The 17,833-nt window shown below is 44.7% G+C and overlaps 1 protein-coding gene across 5 annotated transcripts; it reads right to left on the reverse strand.

Annotated features, from left to right (window-relative positions):
- Positions 1-473: 473 nt before the first annotated feature.
- LOC118231129 lies at positions 474-17,041 on the reverse strand. 5 transcript variants are annotated; one of them, XR_004766008.1, is made up of 15 exons: positions 16,859-17,034; positions 14,378-14,597; positions 14,091-14,188; positions 13,174-13,411; positions 11,916-12,104; positions 11,280-11,497; positions 10,849-11,041; positions 10,252-10,331; positions 8,962-9,058; positions 7,682-7,731; positions 6,857-6,911; positions 5,832-5,909; positions 3,580-3,708; positions 698-845; positions 474-639 (listed from the first exon to the last, which is right to left on the reverse strand). XR_004766008.1 is itself a non-coding variant. In XM_035424663.1 (14 exons), the coding sequence occupies exons 2-14, from the start codon at positions 14,591-14,593 to the stop codon at positions 774-776; spliced, it is 1,713 nt and encodes a 570-aa protein (XP_035280554.1). In that variant the 5' UTR covers positions 14,594-14,597; positions 16,859-17,034; the 3' UTR covers positions 474-773. The 5 variants fall into 5 exon arrangements, 3 of the variants coding, with proteins under 3 accessions (XP_035280554.1, XP_035280553.1, XP_035280552.1); XM_035424663.1 differs by having other exon boundaries at positions 474-845; XM_035424662.1 differs by lacking the exons at positions 474-639; positions 698-845 and adding an exon at positions 2,207-2,952 and having other exon boundaries at positions 16,788-17,041.
- Between the last annotated feature and the right edge of the window lie 792 nt (positions 17,042-17,833).

Here is a 17,833-nt window from a genome sequence, read left to right on the forward strand (position 1 = left end):
GCTGTTTAAACTTTGTCAGTGTTTTTGTAGCAGTTTACCGCTGAAAGATCTTCATTCCTTCCCTCCAGTGTTGCTGCCCAGAGGGCATAAGCTGTCAGCTGGTTTTTTAAAAATCAATGTTTCAGTCCTCCTGTAACCACAAATGGGATGAAGCTATGCTGTAGCTCTAGGCAGTGTCCTTTTGAATGGATCTTAAGGCTGTAAGAAGTCATTTGTGCAAAGTTTGTACCATACCCTAAACAGATGTGCCAGTGTTCTTTTCAGGGAGGTTGGTGGGTTTTGAGTTCATTTAGTTGTGCATTTGCTGGGGTACACCCCTGTCACATGCTCACATAGAAATAAGTGCCATCAATTGTTCCCTTTGATCGGTTCATTTTGAACTGCACACATGGGGAAAGTGCTAATCCTTGTGTTTATAAATAAATTATCTTTCTTTCTTGCTCAGGAAATGATTATTCATATTTTTGAGTATATGGAGTCTTGTTCACATTTAATTCATAATTATACAAACATTCTGTAAACATTCAAACAGACAAAAACTCAAAAATGAAAAGAACAGTAACATCACATTGTTTACTCAGTGATACAAACCGCTTTAGCTGAATATAGTTGTGAGTCAGATTTAAGAACAAATGTTGACTGGATCCTGGCCTACATGCGGTGGCTGCTTTGACCGTGATGATGATGAAGATGGGACCTCACATAGCCATTTGTGTGTATTTTTGGTGGTGCTGCTCTCTCATGGTGGCCAGTGGAGGTGGGGCCTCTTTATGTCACACCTCCCTGTGGTCTTGGAACAAGGTCCCCAGCCTCTCCTCGTTCCTTTCCATCTGTCTCACACACTCCTACAGGGAACATTACACACTGCTTCATCTGTCTCACACACTCCTACAGGGAACATTACACACTGCTTCATCTGTCTCACACACTCCTACAGGGAACATTACACACTGCTTCATCTGTCTCACACACTCCTACAGGGAACATTACACACTGCTTCATCTGTCTCACACACTCCTACAGAGAACATTACACATTGCTTCATCTGTCTCACACACTCCTACTGGGAACATTACACACTGCTTCATCTGTCTCACACACTCCTACTGGGAACATTAAACTCTGCTTCATCTGTCTCACACACTCGTACAGGGAACATTACACACTGCTTCATCTGTCTCACACACTCCTACAGAGAACATTACACACTGCTTCATCTGTCTCACACACTCCTACAGAGAACATTACACACTGCTTCATCTGTCTCACACACTCCTACAGGGAACATTACACACTGCTTCATCTGTCTCACACACTCCTACAGGGAACATTACACACTGCTTCATCTGTCTCACACACTCCTACAGGGAACATTACACACTGCTTCATCTGTCTCACACACTCCTACAGGGAACATTACACACTGCTTCATCTGTCTCACACACTCCTACAGAGAACATTACACACTGCTTCATCTGTCTCACACACTCCTACAGGGAACATTACACACTGCTTCATCTGTCTCACACACTCCTACAGGGAACATTACACACTGCTTCATCTGTCTCACACACTCCTACAGAGAACATTACACACTGCTTCATCTGTCTCACACACTCCTACAGGGAACATTACACACTGCTTCATCTGTCTCACACACTCCTACAGAGAACATTACACACTGCTTCATCTGTCTCACACACTCCTACAGAGAACATTACACACTGCTTCATCTGTCTCACACACTCCTACAGGGAACATTACACACTGCTTCATCTGTCTCACACACTCCTACAGAGAATATTACACACTGCTTCATCTGTCTCACACACTCGTACAGGGAACATTACACACTGCTTCATCTGTCTCACACACTCCTACAGGGAACATTACACACTGCTTCATCTGTCTCACACACTCCTACAGAGAACATTACACACTGCTTCATCTGTCTCACACACTCCTACAGGGAACATTACACACTGCTTCATCTGTCTCACACACTCCTACAGAGAACATTACACACTGCTTCATCTGTCTCACACACTCCTACAGGGAACATTACACACTGCTTCATCTGTCTCACACACTCCTACAGAGAACATTACACACTGCTTCATCTGTCTCACACACTCCTACAGGGAACATTACACACTGCTTCATCTGTCTCACACACTCCTACAGAGAACATTACACACTGCTTCATCTGTCTCACACACTCCTACAGGGAACATTACACATTGCTTCATCTGTCTCACACACTCCTACAGGGAACATTGCACACTGCTTCATCTATCTCATACACTCCTACAGGGAACATTACACACTGCTTCATCTATCTCACACACTCTTACAGGGAACATTACACACTGCTTCATCTATCTCACACACTCATACAGGGAACATTCCACACTGCTTCATTTATCTCACACACTCCTACAGAGAACATTACACACTGCTTCATCTATCTCACACACTCCTACAGGGAACATTACAAACTGCTTCATCTATCTCACACACTCCTACAGGGAACATTACACACTGCTTCATCTGTCTCACACACTCCTACAGAGAACATTACACACTGTTTCATCTATCTCACACACTCCTACAGGGAACATTACAAACTGCTTCATCTATCTCACACACTCCTACAGGGAACATTACACACTGCTTCATCTGTCTCACACACTCCTACAGAGAACATTACAAACTGCTTCATCTGTCTCACACACTCCTACAGTGAACATTAAACACTGCTTCATCTGTCTCACACACTCCTACAGGGAACATTACACACTGCTTCGTCCGTCTCACACACTCCTACAGGGAACATTACAAACTGCTTCATCTATCTCACACACTCTTACAGGGAACATTACAAACTGCTTCATCTATCTCACACACTTCTACAGGGAACATTACACACTGCTTCATCTGTCTCACACACTCCTACAGGGAAAATAACACACTGCTTTCACTGATTGCCTTTCCCATCTCATAATTAATTATTAATATTATTTGTTTGTTTATTCGTTAGGTGCACAGCAAAAAACATTTTTACAATGTTAAAAACTGTTTAAGATGCATTGCATGGTGTGTTTATAGCCAAAGGTTAATTCCCAACATCTGTCCCTCATTACACCAAGAAAATTAAAGTAGAACAGAAAAAAGCACACCCACTTTAAACAGCAATATAACAAATAATAAAACAAAGCAGTTATAAATTACACAAAAGAAACCATGGATATTAGACACATTCAAGTATTGACTGACCAGAGATTTTGTGACCCTGGTGTAAATCGGGTCCAGATTTGAGGGGAAGAAAGAAAACGAGCGGTACTACTGAAATTCTGAGCCAGATTTGTACAAGCAAAAAGTGTGATTCCTGCACTTAAACCCAGTGCTACGAAAATATTTACAAATATTTACCTAGCACTTCTGCACCAATCAGAAAGGTTTTTTTTTGTCTTATTTTTCCTTGCACAAATATTGGTACAACCTGCCTACCAGTCTTTGCCTAAAATTCCTGCAACCATAAGAAATGTGATTACTTCATTGTACTTCATCAAATCTCACCTTCAGCAGCCCGACTCTCTCCAGCCAATCCCTGGCCTGCGGGTCGCCGGGATGGGCGAGGTCAGAGACCTCCCATGATGCCTCACTGGCTCGCCTCAATTGCTGCAATTCAATGACCAGTGCAGTGATCTGAGGAAGAATGTCAAAGGTCACTAAGCTTACAACAGGGGTTCCCAAGGCTCACGAGGCCCCTTCCTTGACCACCCTTGTGACTGGCAACCTCCATCCTAGAAAAAAGTTAATACTTCACTTTTACGCAGTTGCCACCAACAGGCTGCAATGCAGTGGCCAGTGGTATTTAACACAGTAAAATATAGATGCATGTATGAAGATGGATATACTGTCATGGATCCATATCACACACGCATTTAGCATAAGATGAATATGTGCTAAATTATAATGACTATAATACTAGCAAATATCTATACATATATTTTTTTTTAAGTGTGATTTATTTTAAAGCAAAATGTCATTTATGAAATATGGAAATACAAACATTTTCCTTTTTTACATTGTGAGGACTGGGGACTCTCAGGGGACTTCTGGACTCCAGTTCAGATTTGTTTCTTTAAGAGCTCTAGCTGTATAACAGCATAGCCAGCCCCCAGCTCTCTCTGCAGCAGCCTTTTAGCTATTAACTCTTGTAAAGCCAGTCCTTCCAGTTTTTATACTTGCGAGCCATTGTTCCAGAAGCGTAATCAAACACTTAGATTAATGCAGTGAAAAGGAAAGTTTCTCAAGGCTCAAAAGGGGTGTGAGAAAGGCAGGTCACCTTACCTGCGCATTCCTTCCTTTTTTACTGCAGGGTGTTGATAACGGCAGCATTTTTATGACCGCGGGCGAGACAAGGAGCCATTTTTAGTTTATGGCTACAACGCAAACAACACTACGGCACGACATATCCTGGAATGCCTCACTCCTAAAGGTGGCCATTACACATGGAGGAAACACAGAATGCCTTCAGCGCGCAACAATAAATAATCACTCTTATGTTCCTCAAGTTGTAGGTGCGGAACAAAGGGGGGAGGGGGGCGTGAGTCCACACACTGCACTCTCAGTGTTCCCAAGTGGGTTTTGGATTTATTTGCGCACAGAGCTAAATCGAACAGGGTTTCAGGCCCTTTTGACCTTCTGCGTATCCCAGAGGGTCAAAACCTAGTCCAAGTTTAACCTCCTGTGCGCAGACTTGACTGGCGTGCTAACCGTTTCTTGTGTCCGCTATGTCCACTGGCAAACAAAGCAGTTTTAATCCTATGGAGGGGGCTGGGGGTGGCAGGGTGGGGTTATCAAAGTGCAAGTTATCATCTTTTGTACCTCTTGCTGAACTCAACATGAACTGAAATGATACCCTCCCCAACAGTCTGCCCCCCCCCCCCCCTTCCCGATATTTCAGAGAGGGAACGCCCCTTCCAGTGAAGATATTTGTTCACAGCGAGTTCCGTAACTGTCGGATAAATTTCTCTGCTGTTCTTCTGGTGCCATTCACCTTTGGAAAGCCTTTAAACACACATCCTAGAAGAATGGGTGTCAATGAAGGAGAAACAGATAGTCTGTGGGGGGAACATTATCTGGGTATTGTTAGTGAGAAGGCAAGGAAAGTACCAGGCATAAGTTCAATATGCCTCAGTTTCTTTACACGTCATTTGTAATAACTTTTCAACTTTTCAACCAAGAAAAAAAAAACTGAAATCTTGGAATGCTACTTTGCGTAACAGAATGTGATTTTTTCCAAAATCCAAAATCTAGGGAAAAAGTCCTGATTGGATAATCCCATGCACATCAGAAAAGAATGAGCACACAATGCAGGCATGTGGAAATCCTGAGTGTATGTCGTTTTCTAACTGGAAAATATATGTGAAAAAAAAATGTGCCAATGCACTGACATGCGTCAATAAAGGCCAAGATATAGCCACAACATGTTTTTAAATCTTTTCAAATAAGGAAATTACTTATTATTTTCAGGGAACATTGGACCAGGTTTTAAATGAATGGTTCTCCAGGACACCAGTTCCACCGGCGAATCTGTCAGCCCACTGTCTGGAACCTGCAGGCTTCCATCATACTGGTCCAGTTTGGTGGACATGGTGGAAAGCTTTGTGATTGGCAAAGAGATTGATGATGTCTGTCTGCAGATTGCTGGGGGCGGAGAGGCAGAACTAACCTTTCAAATCACATGATGGCTGTGGACTTGCCGATTGGTTGGAAGTTTGCAGAGGCCTGTGGGGAGAATGTTGGGGTGACAGTAGGCTCACCTGATTGGCTGAGAGTGGGTCATCTTTCCATAGATCCCACTGATTGCACTTTTTGGAAGCTGCCGTCTCCTCCTCACCCTGCAAAGACATGGAAACAGGGAGGTCAGTGGACAGACACCAGGACAGTGTGAGACACGCCCTCCTCTATGAGATATTTTCAAACACACACGTACAAAGAAAGGAACATATACAAATTCAAATGGAATATGAACTTAAAAACATCAAACAAATGTCCCATTTCATGAATGGAATGTAAACACAAAGACCTGGTTCATTCATATCAAAATAGCATGATACAGGAATGCGGGGGTAGAATATGACTAATCACTGGAAGAGGCGACAGAGCTAGTCACAGGGATCACCGAAAACACAAATTTTGCTACGAAATTCCTCCCAAAAATGTTTCAATAAACTACAATTAAAAGTAGAAGCCTAGGTTACTTTGCAGTTGGCAGAAAGCAAGCACACAAAGTAAGCAACCACCCCACACTACATATTAAATACATACATGCAAATAGATTTTTGAAATACATGCATCAGAAATTTTTTCCATCCCAACAGGAACTGAATCACTCATGAGCTCTGTACACATGTGACTGATTAAGATCCACAAAAAAGTGCAATGATTTTATTCTGTGCAAGTTTCCTTCTCCTTTGAGGAGGAATAAGCCAGATAAATAATTTAAAAAGAGTCGGGTGTGTGTGTGTGTGTGTGTGTGTGTTAACATGCGCACATGCATGTGTGAGTGTGTGTGCGTGTTCACGTGCGCGCGCGCGTGTGTACGCTTGTGTGTACGTGTATGTGTGTGTGCGCGCTCGTGTGTGCGTGGCTGTGCACACGTGCTCGCCTGTACATGTACGCTTGCATGTGGTTAACCCGGGTCAGCCTCGTAAGTAAAAGCAGCTTTAGCAGCAGCAAAGGTTTGGGCCGACGGCACTCAGACACAAAGACAAGGGGGCGCTGTGCCCTCCCACCCCATCCCCTCTGATTCCTCTCTCCTACTTCTCTCCCATAACTCCTTTACCCCATGGAGCCAGCTGCTCCGCCCCTGTGGAACATCGTGGTCTTCTCGGGATGTCCTGAAAGAGATACAATCAGCTGTGATCACATGGGGTGGTCATGTGGTGCGGTTGTAAATAGCAGCAATGCGGTTGTAAACCTAATTAATAGCATCCAAGCTGCATTAGTTACTGTCTTACCTCATGAAAGGATAATATTATCAAATGAGAGCACCGTAAAAGGGCATTGCCCAGGATATGGGTGTAGTATATTGTGGTTTGGGGGGGTGTGTGTGTGGGGGGGGGGGGGGGTGGGTATGAAGAGGAAATGAGCTCTGCATGCCAGACATGGCAACTTGCACTCAACAACGCTGTGACATCACCACATGACTAAACAGCCAGGTCTGTTAAAGGGACAGAATGTTCTGCTGGCATGCTCTTAGCAAAGTCATCCTGCCTTGCAGCGCGATCCCTATAAAACATGCCAATACTCTGGGCAAGTGGCTGCCAGTTCCTTGTCTGCATGATTTGCTGTTTTTTTGTTTGTTTTCACCTTCAAATCAGCAGCCAGAAAGGAACCAGAGCTCCAAAACCAGGTGAGGCGATTTAAACAGGTAATTAGATGCAATAATTCCAGTAATACTGGATAACAATGAAAAGCAGTAGACCCTGCAGCCCTCCAGGACCAGGTTTTCGGTTCATGACAAGGTGAGAGCCATGCAGAGTGTTTCTGGGGAGGTACTCCCACGTTCAATAGGGGAGTTGAGGAGAAGGGGAGTATTTCTCTCACATGGAAAGCCGCCTCCCCCCAGCTCCCTCCACGCGGCCGGTTGGTTTGTGTCGAGACTCACCCTGAGACATGCGTAGCAGGCCCGATGGCTTCACCCGTCCGCATGTGTTCCTGATAGAGAAAGGGAAAAAAAAACTCACAATGCTTACTCCGGGCCAGCTCCACTGCCAGCTTGCAGTATACTGGCTTGTTCTCTGCTCATGCATGATCAAAACAGGCTATAAACATGCCCCCACCACCACCCAGGCAGCCTGCCTTCCATTACTACCATAGAGACATAATGGAGAGGATGTTTGCACGCTTTTTCGTAATTACGTCCGATTTCCTTTGCCCTTAGATCAAGCGGCTGTTTGTCTGGCTGCCAGGGCATCTACTAAAAAAGTGAGAGAGAGGAGAAGAAGGAGGGAGACAGAGGGGTGGGGGTAGGGGTCCTTGAGTTCATTTTGACATTGGGTGGTTTTAATTTTGTTAAAGTTGTTTATCGTCAAGACCATTTTCAGGGAAGGAGGGACAGAAAGAGAGGAAAGGACAAATAGCAATGGAAGTAGAAGGAAGAGTGATCGGGGCAGGGAGAGAGGAGGGAAGAGAGGGGGAGGGAAGAGAGAAAGTGGGAGAGGGTTGAGAGGGAGAGAAAGAGAGAGTGAGTGAGTGAGTGAGTGAGAGATATGGGAGAGAGAAAAAAAAGGGAAGGAGGGAGAGACAGAAAGAAAGAGGGATGGAGAATGAAGAGAGAGGGAGGAAGAGTAAAAAGAATGGAGAAGGGCAAGAGAGGGATGAAAAGAAAGAAAGAAAGCAGAGCCTCTTCTCTGGGCTCCCAGAGTGTAAATGCTAAGTGCTGAGGGCGCCGTGTGAGGCTGTGATAAAGAGCCGCTGTCGGAGCTGGAGAAATATTGCCCAAACAGGTCGGAGGCGACGGCTCGGGGACGCATTCTTCCCCTTTATTTACTTTGCAACACTCTCAGAGCGATTACAGCCAGGCGCCAGGAGGAGTCAGACTTCTCAAGGCGTACCGCTCGAATTTCGCCGGCACGCGAAGAGAAGTTGCTCAATCGAGGACGTCGAAGCGCCACAGACCGCGTTGCATAACTGGAGTGTTACACAACCGGAGAATGAAAATCAACAGAGGGGCAAGTTTACAGAGCATTTGTCTGAATGACATGAGAAGGCTTATGGTTTTTTTCTTCTGAAACAACGACCCTTTACCCACTTCCCCCCCCCCCCCCCCCCCCCCCCCCCACACATATGAATATGACAGAATGGGTATTTCATGTGAATGCTCCATTCTCATAACAAATCTTCAGTGACCAGCCCCCCCCCCCCCCTCCCCCCAATCCCACTTACCATTTCTGAAAGAAAGTCTTTCTGGTTCCTCGGTGCTCCGCCCACTTCTCCCCAGTCAGCATATTCTATGGACTCGCGTTCATGTACCTCCGGGGACCTGGGCAATAAAAAGCATGACGGTCAGCCGTGAGCAGCCATGCCAAAGAAAATATTTTGTGAAGGGGATCAGCATCTGCGCCCTGGTCTTAACTGAGACGTAAATGACTGCCACAGACTTTAGGGAAAGGGAAAAAATGGAGGAATTCACCAAATGGTACTTCAGAAGCTCTCTCCCTCCGTTTGACTCAAACTTAAGGGAGTAGTCAATGCTTTGTCACAACATTTCCATCTTCACTGGCTTTTCAATCTATCCAATGAACTGAAATAACACCTTACTGTCTGCTACACAGAAAGCTTTGCTTTATCCCATCCCTCAACTGGCAGAGCACATGTTCACAGACAGATTAAAAAAATTGATCTGCACTTCAGCAGGGCATGTACAGTAGCTGTCACGCCGCACAGAAAGGCATGCATGCCAGCTTTCGCGCTGCGCGGATCCTTTTCTCTGTATCCAAACGTAACTGCATTATACTTCACACTTCGGATAACACACACAGTATATGCCTACCTCCCTTAAAGAATGCCACGTTAATTTGTGTGAATCACATCTGACATGACGTTCTAAGAAATATGCATGCAGCAGAGATCCAGGCCTTTGGAGTGTTTGAACCCAGAACACAGTTTTAACACAGTCTGAACACTCTCAGGACCAGCAGTGGAGAACCACGTTCCTTGGACGACCGTGTCTGTTTTTGGATTTTGCTACAAACTTCTGCTCTGGATGAGTTAAGCAGCCCAGTAATTTGCACAATCTGATGCTTCAGCTCCATTTACTGATAAGCTCACAAATTACAGTTGAAAATCCCTATATCAGATGTTTCACAGTAGTCTAATGTACAAGAGAACTAGTGTTAGGGTTTACAGCCTATTAGAAAATTGAGTAATTGGTCAGAAAAAACCTGCATATATACACCAGGCTGTAGAAAAATCACAGTCCTGGCCTTGTCTTCCATTAAGTTAGATTTTTTCAATCGCTCCATCCAAATCATCCTATGTGGCTGCCAGACAGAGTTGGCACCAGAATGTTCCGGAAGCAAAACCAGGCTTTGAGGCTCATCTATGCACTAGAATAGTGTTAACAGGAGTCTCCCAACAGCCTCTGTCATCTGTTATACTGTTTATATAATACATGTTAATATATGTATGTTTATTGTTAATCTCTGGGGGGCATGTGTGAGATATGATACATACACTTGGAGTTTGAGCGGCTGAAAGTCTGTGTCCTCCAGACCTTTCTCTGGGTCTTCAGAGAGCTGCAACACATCCTCTGTCTGACATAATTTTAAAAATCCTATTAACCATTAACAAAACAGTATTCACTTTTACTACTGTTATTAACATTAAATGAGTTTTTGTTAGTTAATAATTAAAACACTCTTACTCTTTATTTACATTCTCAACCAATGGTTTGAAAATTAACTATAAACAGCACATTATTAAATTGTAGGGTTATGAACAAATCATTAATAAAATATTCTTAGTCTATTAATATTCTCAGTGTTACTAATCTACTAATTACTAAACTAATCGTTTTTTTTTGCTGTTCAGGCACTACCACTGATTGAAAATGGCTTATTAATCATTAGACATCAGTTTCTACAACCGATGAAGCATTAGCTGTAGCTTGTTCTGTTTCCACCTGACATTAGGTCATTTGTTTGGGGTGATTGACAGTGCACAGGGAAGGAATCTAAAGCTCTCACATTTTGGTCCAGGGACCTTTACCACGATTCTGCAAAGAAGCTTTGCATTTCCATGGCAACAAGCCAGGGCTGGAATGAAAGTCACCTGATTTCCAGTTTCCGCTTTTGAGGAAAGTGGCCGTGCTGGGACAGGTGAAAGGGATTCTGGGATTTCCTGGTTGCCTGGGCGCTGTGGATTGACTACCCGGGTCTTCGTCACCTCCCATCCCTTCTCCTCCTCCACCACCTCCACCATCTCCTCTCTGCCACTACCTTCCACATCAGTTTCCAGGTCTCGCCTAAAGCCCAAACAGATGTCCTGGGTAAGCCTTCCAAAACCATCCCTCCCCCTGCCTGTCGTAATAAAACACTTATAATTCTGCTTTCACTGTGTTCTTGGCTCCCGCGGGGTAGACGTTGGGGAGAGGGATGGAACCCATTAAAACCCACCAAACAGAACTGTTGGGCTGCTGGTTAACCAGTGCCAGGAAAAGTCCACCCCGCTCAGCTCCATCTCCCTGGGAGATAAAATATTACCCAGGCACTCCTGGTGGGCCATGCCTGGCCCTGGGATCTCGCCACAGCCTCCGCACCAACAGGGCCTTCTGGGAAAGCAGCTGCTCCCGCTCTGTCTCCAGGGCAACAAGCCGGGCAGCCAGGACACGCCTCTCGCTCTCCATCAGCGCCACCCGCGCCTCGGAGGACGCCAGCCTCTGCCTTAGCACCACCGTCTCCTGCAGCAAGCTGTCATTCAGCTGGGGTGGGCGGGGCAAAGGGGGAGGAGTTAGTAATGGGAGAGTGGTTAGCTTTAGCTTTTTTTTTTTTGATAAGGTCAGTATATGGAGAGTAGGTCCTATGTTGGCACAACAAACAAACAAATAGTTTCTGACAAAGCTGTGACTAATTAAGACAGACAAATTATAACCAGTTTACTGTATGATTTACATCAGATAACTCCCACCTGGTTAGGCTCAGTTTGTACTTTTTTGAATACAGAGCCTATCGCTAATCAACTCCACCATTTATTAAAGTTGCATAAAGGACCCAGAATCTCTGAATGGTTTGCTGGTTAAGGAGAGCTGGGGAGGAGGCGAGGAGCCAGGGTTGATGGAGAATATTCCCAGAACATTAAAGGAAACCGCCTTGTGGGTTCTCCTGCAGGTGAGGGCCTACCTGCCGGCTGCCCGTGAGCTCCGCCCGGGCCGAAATCCCGTTCCTCTGGAGCTCCTGCTCCCGCGAGCGCGTCTGGAACAGCTCGGAGTGGAGCCCCGTCACCTGAGACTCCAGAACCTCCCTGTCCCTCTCCAGCACCCCCAGACGGGCCCACGCATCCTGGACCAGACGCTCAAGGCCACCTCTCTCCTGCAGACGCAAACAAGATACCCAGCATGAGCACGTTACCCCTCGTTCTCAGAGTTTTTATTGAAGTTCAGCTTCAATACGTCATCCTTTGTCAGTTTGTTAGGATAGAATAGCTTTATTATTCTCAGGGAAAACTTCAGGTAAAAGCCCATAACTGATATAATTACGTAGATTAATAAAAAACATTTTAAAGCTATATACAATAAGTTTCTAAAATTAACAAACGTTAAGGACAGATACCTGGTTCTTCATGTTGCCATCACGCTAGAAACCATAAAAGTCTATCATTCGGTGATAGACAAGATACTGTTGATCAGTAATTCACTAAGTCTCTTTTGATTTATGGTTGCTGTTTAATTGCATAGTGTTTTTTTTTTCTTCTTGTGTGTAACAAACCGTTAGCCAGAGCTCCCCTGAAAAATAGATTATTCTGCTCTACAACAACCAAACCCTGCTGTAGTTTCCAGTGTCTCAGCTACTGGTTGTTCTCCAGGTCAGTGAAATGTCTGGAGCCTAGGCTTGGGCCTAATACATGTTTACAGTAAAGTATTTTCAGTCTTTAGATGATGACAAAATTTTTAAAACACTCTGAAAAACAGATTTTTGAGAATTTTGAGGGTTAACACTTTACAAACCAAAAATGTGAAATATGATTAAGAAAAATAATTTTGTTCTGAATTGTGAAAGCAGATGCTTCTTTGAGACATTTTCAGCAGGTATTTTACTGGTAGTGATAGTACCTGCCATAATTATTTTACCCAGGTCCATCCACCTCACATTTAGGTAAACGTTTAGGTTGTGAGTTGTGAAAAAATGGTAATGTGAGTATCTCACACAACACTAAACTCTAGAAACTTCCTTTTGTTTTGTAGTACATACTTTCTGTTAGCAGCTTCGGATAACATCAATAAGTATCAGCACCTGTGGTTTAGAGGTGGAAAATATCACATGCAAATACCCATGCAAAAACCACACTGTGTCCATCTGTGGATACAGCTTAACCTACTCACTGCAGTTAAAATGGATGGATGCAAATTAAAATGCAAAACAAAGGGAGGATGGTGTGTACTCTCTGAAGCTGGCTGCGATCCATGGCCAGAGCGATGTGGGAAGCAGCGGGAAGCTTAGGTCCAGGGTGGCCTACAGGAAGTGTCCAGTCCGGAACAGGAAGTTGCCCTTCCGGGACAGGAAGCAGACGGTCTGGGGCAGGCCAATGTACGCCCCAGTGTCGGCACCCACCAGCGGTTTGGCACACCTGGTCTACTTTTTGACTGAGGACATCCAGCTCTGACCGCAGTCTCCCAATTCTGAAATGGTATTTTACAGACCCAGCAGGTCACTTGCATTGCATTAACAGTGTAATCCACTGGTCCACATAACTGCACTAGAACTGGAACACCCATTCCTCCTAGTCTCCAGACTAGGTGTAGCGGTTCAGGGTCTATTGTAGATCTTTGCCCTAGTGGGTTGAACCTGAGGTTTAACACATTTGACACATGGCTCGTCACAAATCCAGTTTACATCCGCTGTTATTGTATAAGCTCATAAATGCATAACTGGGTAACTGCCTGCTGTAGAGACTATTAAGGGAAACCAATCAAAGAACATCTTTTAATCAATTAGCCAGATTTTTCAGTGCTTCATTTTTAATGTGTACAGTGAAATAATTGGCAGTTAACTAGTAATATTAATAGCAATACTAATTATCATAATCGTCATCACTATAACAAACAGAATAGTATGAACAGAACTCAAATTAGCAGTCGAGAACATCCTGTACTGTTACACTGCTGCTTTATATTGGTTTTTCACTGGCAGTGAAATGGGACTCTGTCATGTGCAAAGCATTACCAAACAGGAAGTCTCAGCTCCCCCTCCCTCCTCCCCTCCCCCACTAGTCAGACTTCCTAATGAGGTCAAGGCCAATGCACACAACAGTGCAGACCGCTCGGATTTCTATCCCTGGAGAATGAACATTTTCCTCACCTTTCACACAGGTCGCCGTACAGTACGGCATTACAGACGCCTGATGAAAAACCATTGCTCTTGGTGCCTTTGAACTCTCTGATTTTCAGGGCCCACATCTGTAGAGGAGACCGAAATAACCTGTGCATTAGCAGCGATTCATTCAATCTGTTTCCCTGAGAAATGGGCTACAGAGGAAGAATCAGCTGATGAAGCTATGATGATGTGGAGGGGGAGGGGGTTGCCAGGATAATAAAACAAGGGGGGGCGCTTGTTGTCTGTTGTTTTACTCAATTTTTAACTCTGACCTGGTGCTGTGAGGTCCAGTCTTCCGGGCTGGTGTGTGGAGTCTGCGGCTGCATCATCCGAAGGTTCTGGTCCCGCAGGGCCCGGTTGGCTTTGGCCAAGCTGAGCTCCAGGGCCCGACGTCTCCTCTCTGAGTCCAGCAGACCCTGAACCGTGCCCCCTCCAGGCAGGCCCAGAGGACGAGACATCCCACAGCCCATGTCCCAGGCCAAGCTCATCACTCTGTTACAGCATAGGAGCATTAAAACAATCAACAAAAAACAAATCACAACAAATCACACCCCCAAAAGGGTGTTTTTAACACTGCAGTAGTAGTGGGGGGGGGGGGGGTCCAGCAATACAACTGGAAAAATAAGGGTTCATGAAACCAAAAATGGATGGATGCCATCAGTGACTCTCAGATTTTAACTGATCATTCTCTTTCACAGCTGGAGAGCAAAATATTTTGGTTGGCCAAGAACAAATAACTAAACATCAGTTATTGACAGCTTACCCTAGCTCCATCCATTAGGGGATTTCTGATGTGCTAATCAAAGGGCAGAACATCATATTACACTTGTGTGTCATTTTGAACCTTCCTCCTACTGAACAGGAAGTTCATTCTGAGAGGATTGCTATGATCAGAAACACTCCTCGGGAGACATTTTGAAGGTGCATCCTGGGAGTCAGGAACATTGGTTCCGCTAGGTTGGCCGTGTAGCATATTGGAATGCATCAAGGTGTGTACCTGCCCACAGCATAAAGGTCGCTAACAGTCACCCTGTCAGGAGTGAAGCCTGCAGACACCCTGCTAACGGATGTACCGTTGCAGTTTTGGTGCACTTGAATATGCCCCATATCTTGCTCTTCAATCACAAGAGATGGAATTCCTGTGATGGAGTAAGGGCAGACTCACAGCTTGGAAATGCTAGCATTATTGAAAGCCAGCTGGAGCACATTTGGGTTCGGGTTCCTAAATATTGGATTAGCTTCTTCCTCTAATGACTCATTGCCTGCACATGGGGCATGGGGATGGGGCAAACCCCACCCACCCACCCCTCCAACCCCCCCGTGTTTACTCTCTCCCAAAACAAACAGACTTTACTGCACCAGATGAAGAAGACAAATTTGGTCAAAATGTGTTGATGTCAGATGATGTTGACAGAAGTACGTTCACCTCCCTGTCAGGGTGGATCCTTACCCTGAAATCAGATGTTTTATAGTCACACATAGCTCAGACTGACCTCCAGATAAAGGGAATGGGTGGAATGTGCACTTCTGCAGGCCCAGACTGCGATCATTACACAGAAAAAGGTGCATTTAACTGACATACTTAATTGGGATTTACCGGCAATAATACTGCAGGAACTCACAGGTTATGTAGACCCACCAGATACTCTGCTCTGTATTGACCCTACAGATCAGGTTTTGTGGAATGTTTTTTCAAAATTCTAAGCCAGTGTTCTAGAACACCATTGCTTTCAGTTACCTGTTGTGATTGTCACATCAGCATTAGAATGTTCAGTTAAGAACATTCTAATCACATATAATGATCTTAATAACACTGCTACTTCTATCTACCTTCGGTTGAAGTGGAAACCTTCCAATTAGTTGCATCTTTTGAAAAATCATTAAGGGGACATATGCAAACACAGGCATTCTGCTCTGTAAGACAGCACCGAAAACTGTTAAGAACAGGGGAGTTAAGAAAAAGGGAACGCAGGTTTAACACAGGAGCTGAGCTTCTGGTGAGTTTAGAGCTGGGGCGTTCAATCTTATCCAGCAAGGGCTGTTGTGGGTGCAGGTTTTCATTTTAGGCCAGCACTACGACACCTGATTCAACTTATCTAATCACGGTTTTCAGTCAATACCTAGATAAGTAGAATCAGGTGTCTTAGTGCTGGGCTAAAACAAAAGACCTGAACCAACACGGGCTCTTTTATGAAAAGTTTAGACCAGGGGAGTCCAGAGTATCTGTGGTAATGTTGCAGCTACAGGTCTACTGAGATTAAACCAAAATCACAGTTATCCAAAAGGTACTTGCTCTCTCCATTTAAATATCGCTTACAGCACAGCCTGGCACGACATACAAGCCTCATTAATATTTTACACCGTGTATCCGAGCAGCGGCGGTACACTTCGCGGAAAATTAACAAAACATGCGCAAGAGCCATCGCAAACATATCGATCACATTGAGGCCCGTGTCCTACAAACGTACTGACATACGGAGAAACCGGCAGGGTCGAGGGCGGACTCAGTTATTTACTTTATTGGACAGCGCGTGGCCACAGCAAACAGTCTCCTTCCTGCGCTTTTTGGTTCCATTTAAGGGTCAGACTGAATTAAGCTGGCAAAGGATTCAGGCTTCAGGCTTCCGGTAAAGACCAAGCTGAACTGTGTACATGCAGGAGTCACACACTAACAGACACTACCTGAAACGAAAGTGGCAGCAGGTATGTTCCAACCGTGAACTTGACCCAAGAATGCAGGTGCCTTCCCTCACCTGGTCAGTAGTGGTTTGTGCCCCCTCACTCTCTCCTCTCTAAACACTTTCAGTTACAAGACAAGGTTGTAGACAGTTGTTCTCTGTTGGTCAGTAAAGGTTTGGCTTGCTCCTCTCTCTCCCAACTATCTCCCTTTGTCCTGTTCGGTTGCCCCGGGATACACTCAGGCCTCTACAAACAGCCTGCAGTCTGAAGGTGACAGTGTTCAGGAGACATGTTGAACATTAACCGTGAAGGGGGGGGAGGGGGTTAGGGCAGACAGACTGTAGGGTTCCACAAAAGGCAGGTGTACATTTTTGCCCAAAACCCCGGCAGTATGTGCTGGTGTTTTTGCGCGAAAACCCATCTGGATGTCTTATCAGGCCCACAATCTCTGCTGTAAACGGCCTCTTTCCTACTGTGGAGTTATGTGCTAATTTCTTCATTTTCCTTTTAGTTAAATTCCTTTCTCAGAAGGCACACAAAAGAGGGACTGTAGCTTAAGTATCAGGAGAAAGAGGCTTACTTAGTCCCCGTGATTCACAAAAAGAAATAAAAATAAATATTTAAATAGCCAGAAATAAGTCCCATTTTAAGCAATTTATGAAAAAATTATTTATTTTATAACAGTATATCAAACATTGGAATTAAAACACACACCATGACCAAAAAAAAAACAAACAAAAACAGGGAACATGTCATTTGCAATGAAAACCCACCGAAATACGCTACCATGCTGTTGTTACACAACCTGGCACAGCACTGACAGGAAAGGAAGAAAGAACAGACACAAAGTAGAAGGTAGAGTAACTGACCCCTTATAAAAGAAAAGCCAGCCCTCAAACTCCTCCTGAACGTTAAGACACTGTGGCAAGAGGTGGCCTTTTCCGATTCAAGCTCAAAATATCAGTCCTTTGGTTCAATTCAACCAAAGCCACATTTATTGTTAACTCCCCGTTTACTTAAAACATGAACTATATGCTGGCTTCAAACTG

Source organism: Anguilla anguilla, chromosome 7, assembly GCF_013347855.1.
Source record: "Anguilla anguilla isolate fAngAng1 chromosome 7, fAngAng1.pri, whole genome shotgun sequence".
In the NCBI taxonomy this organism is placed as follows: Eukaryota; Metazoa; Chordata; class Actinopteri; order Anguilliformes; family Anguillidae; genus Anguilla; species Anguilla anguilla.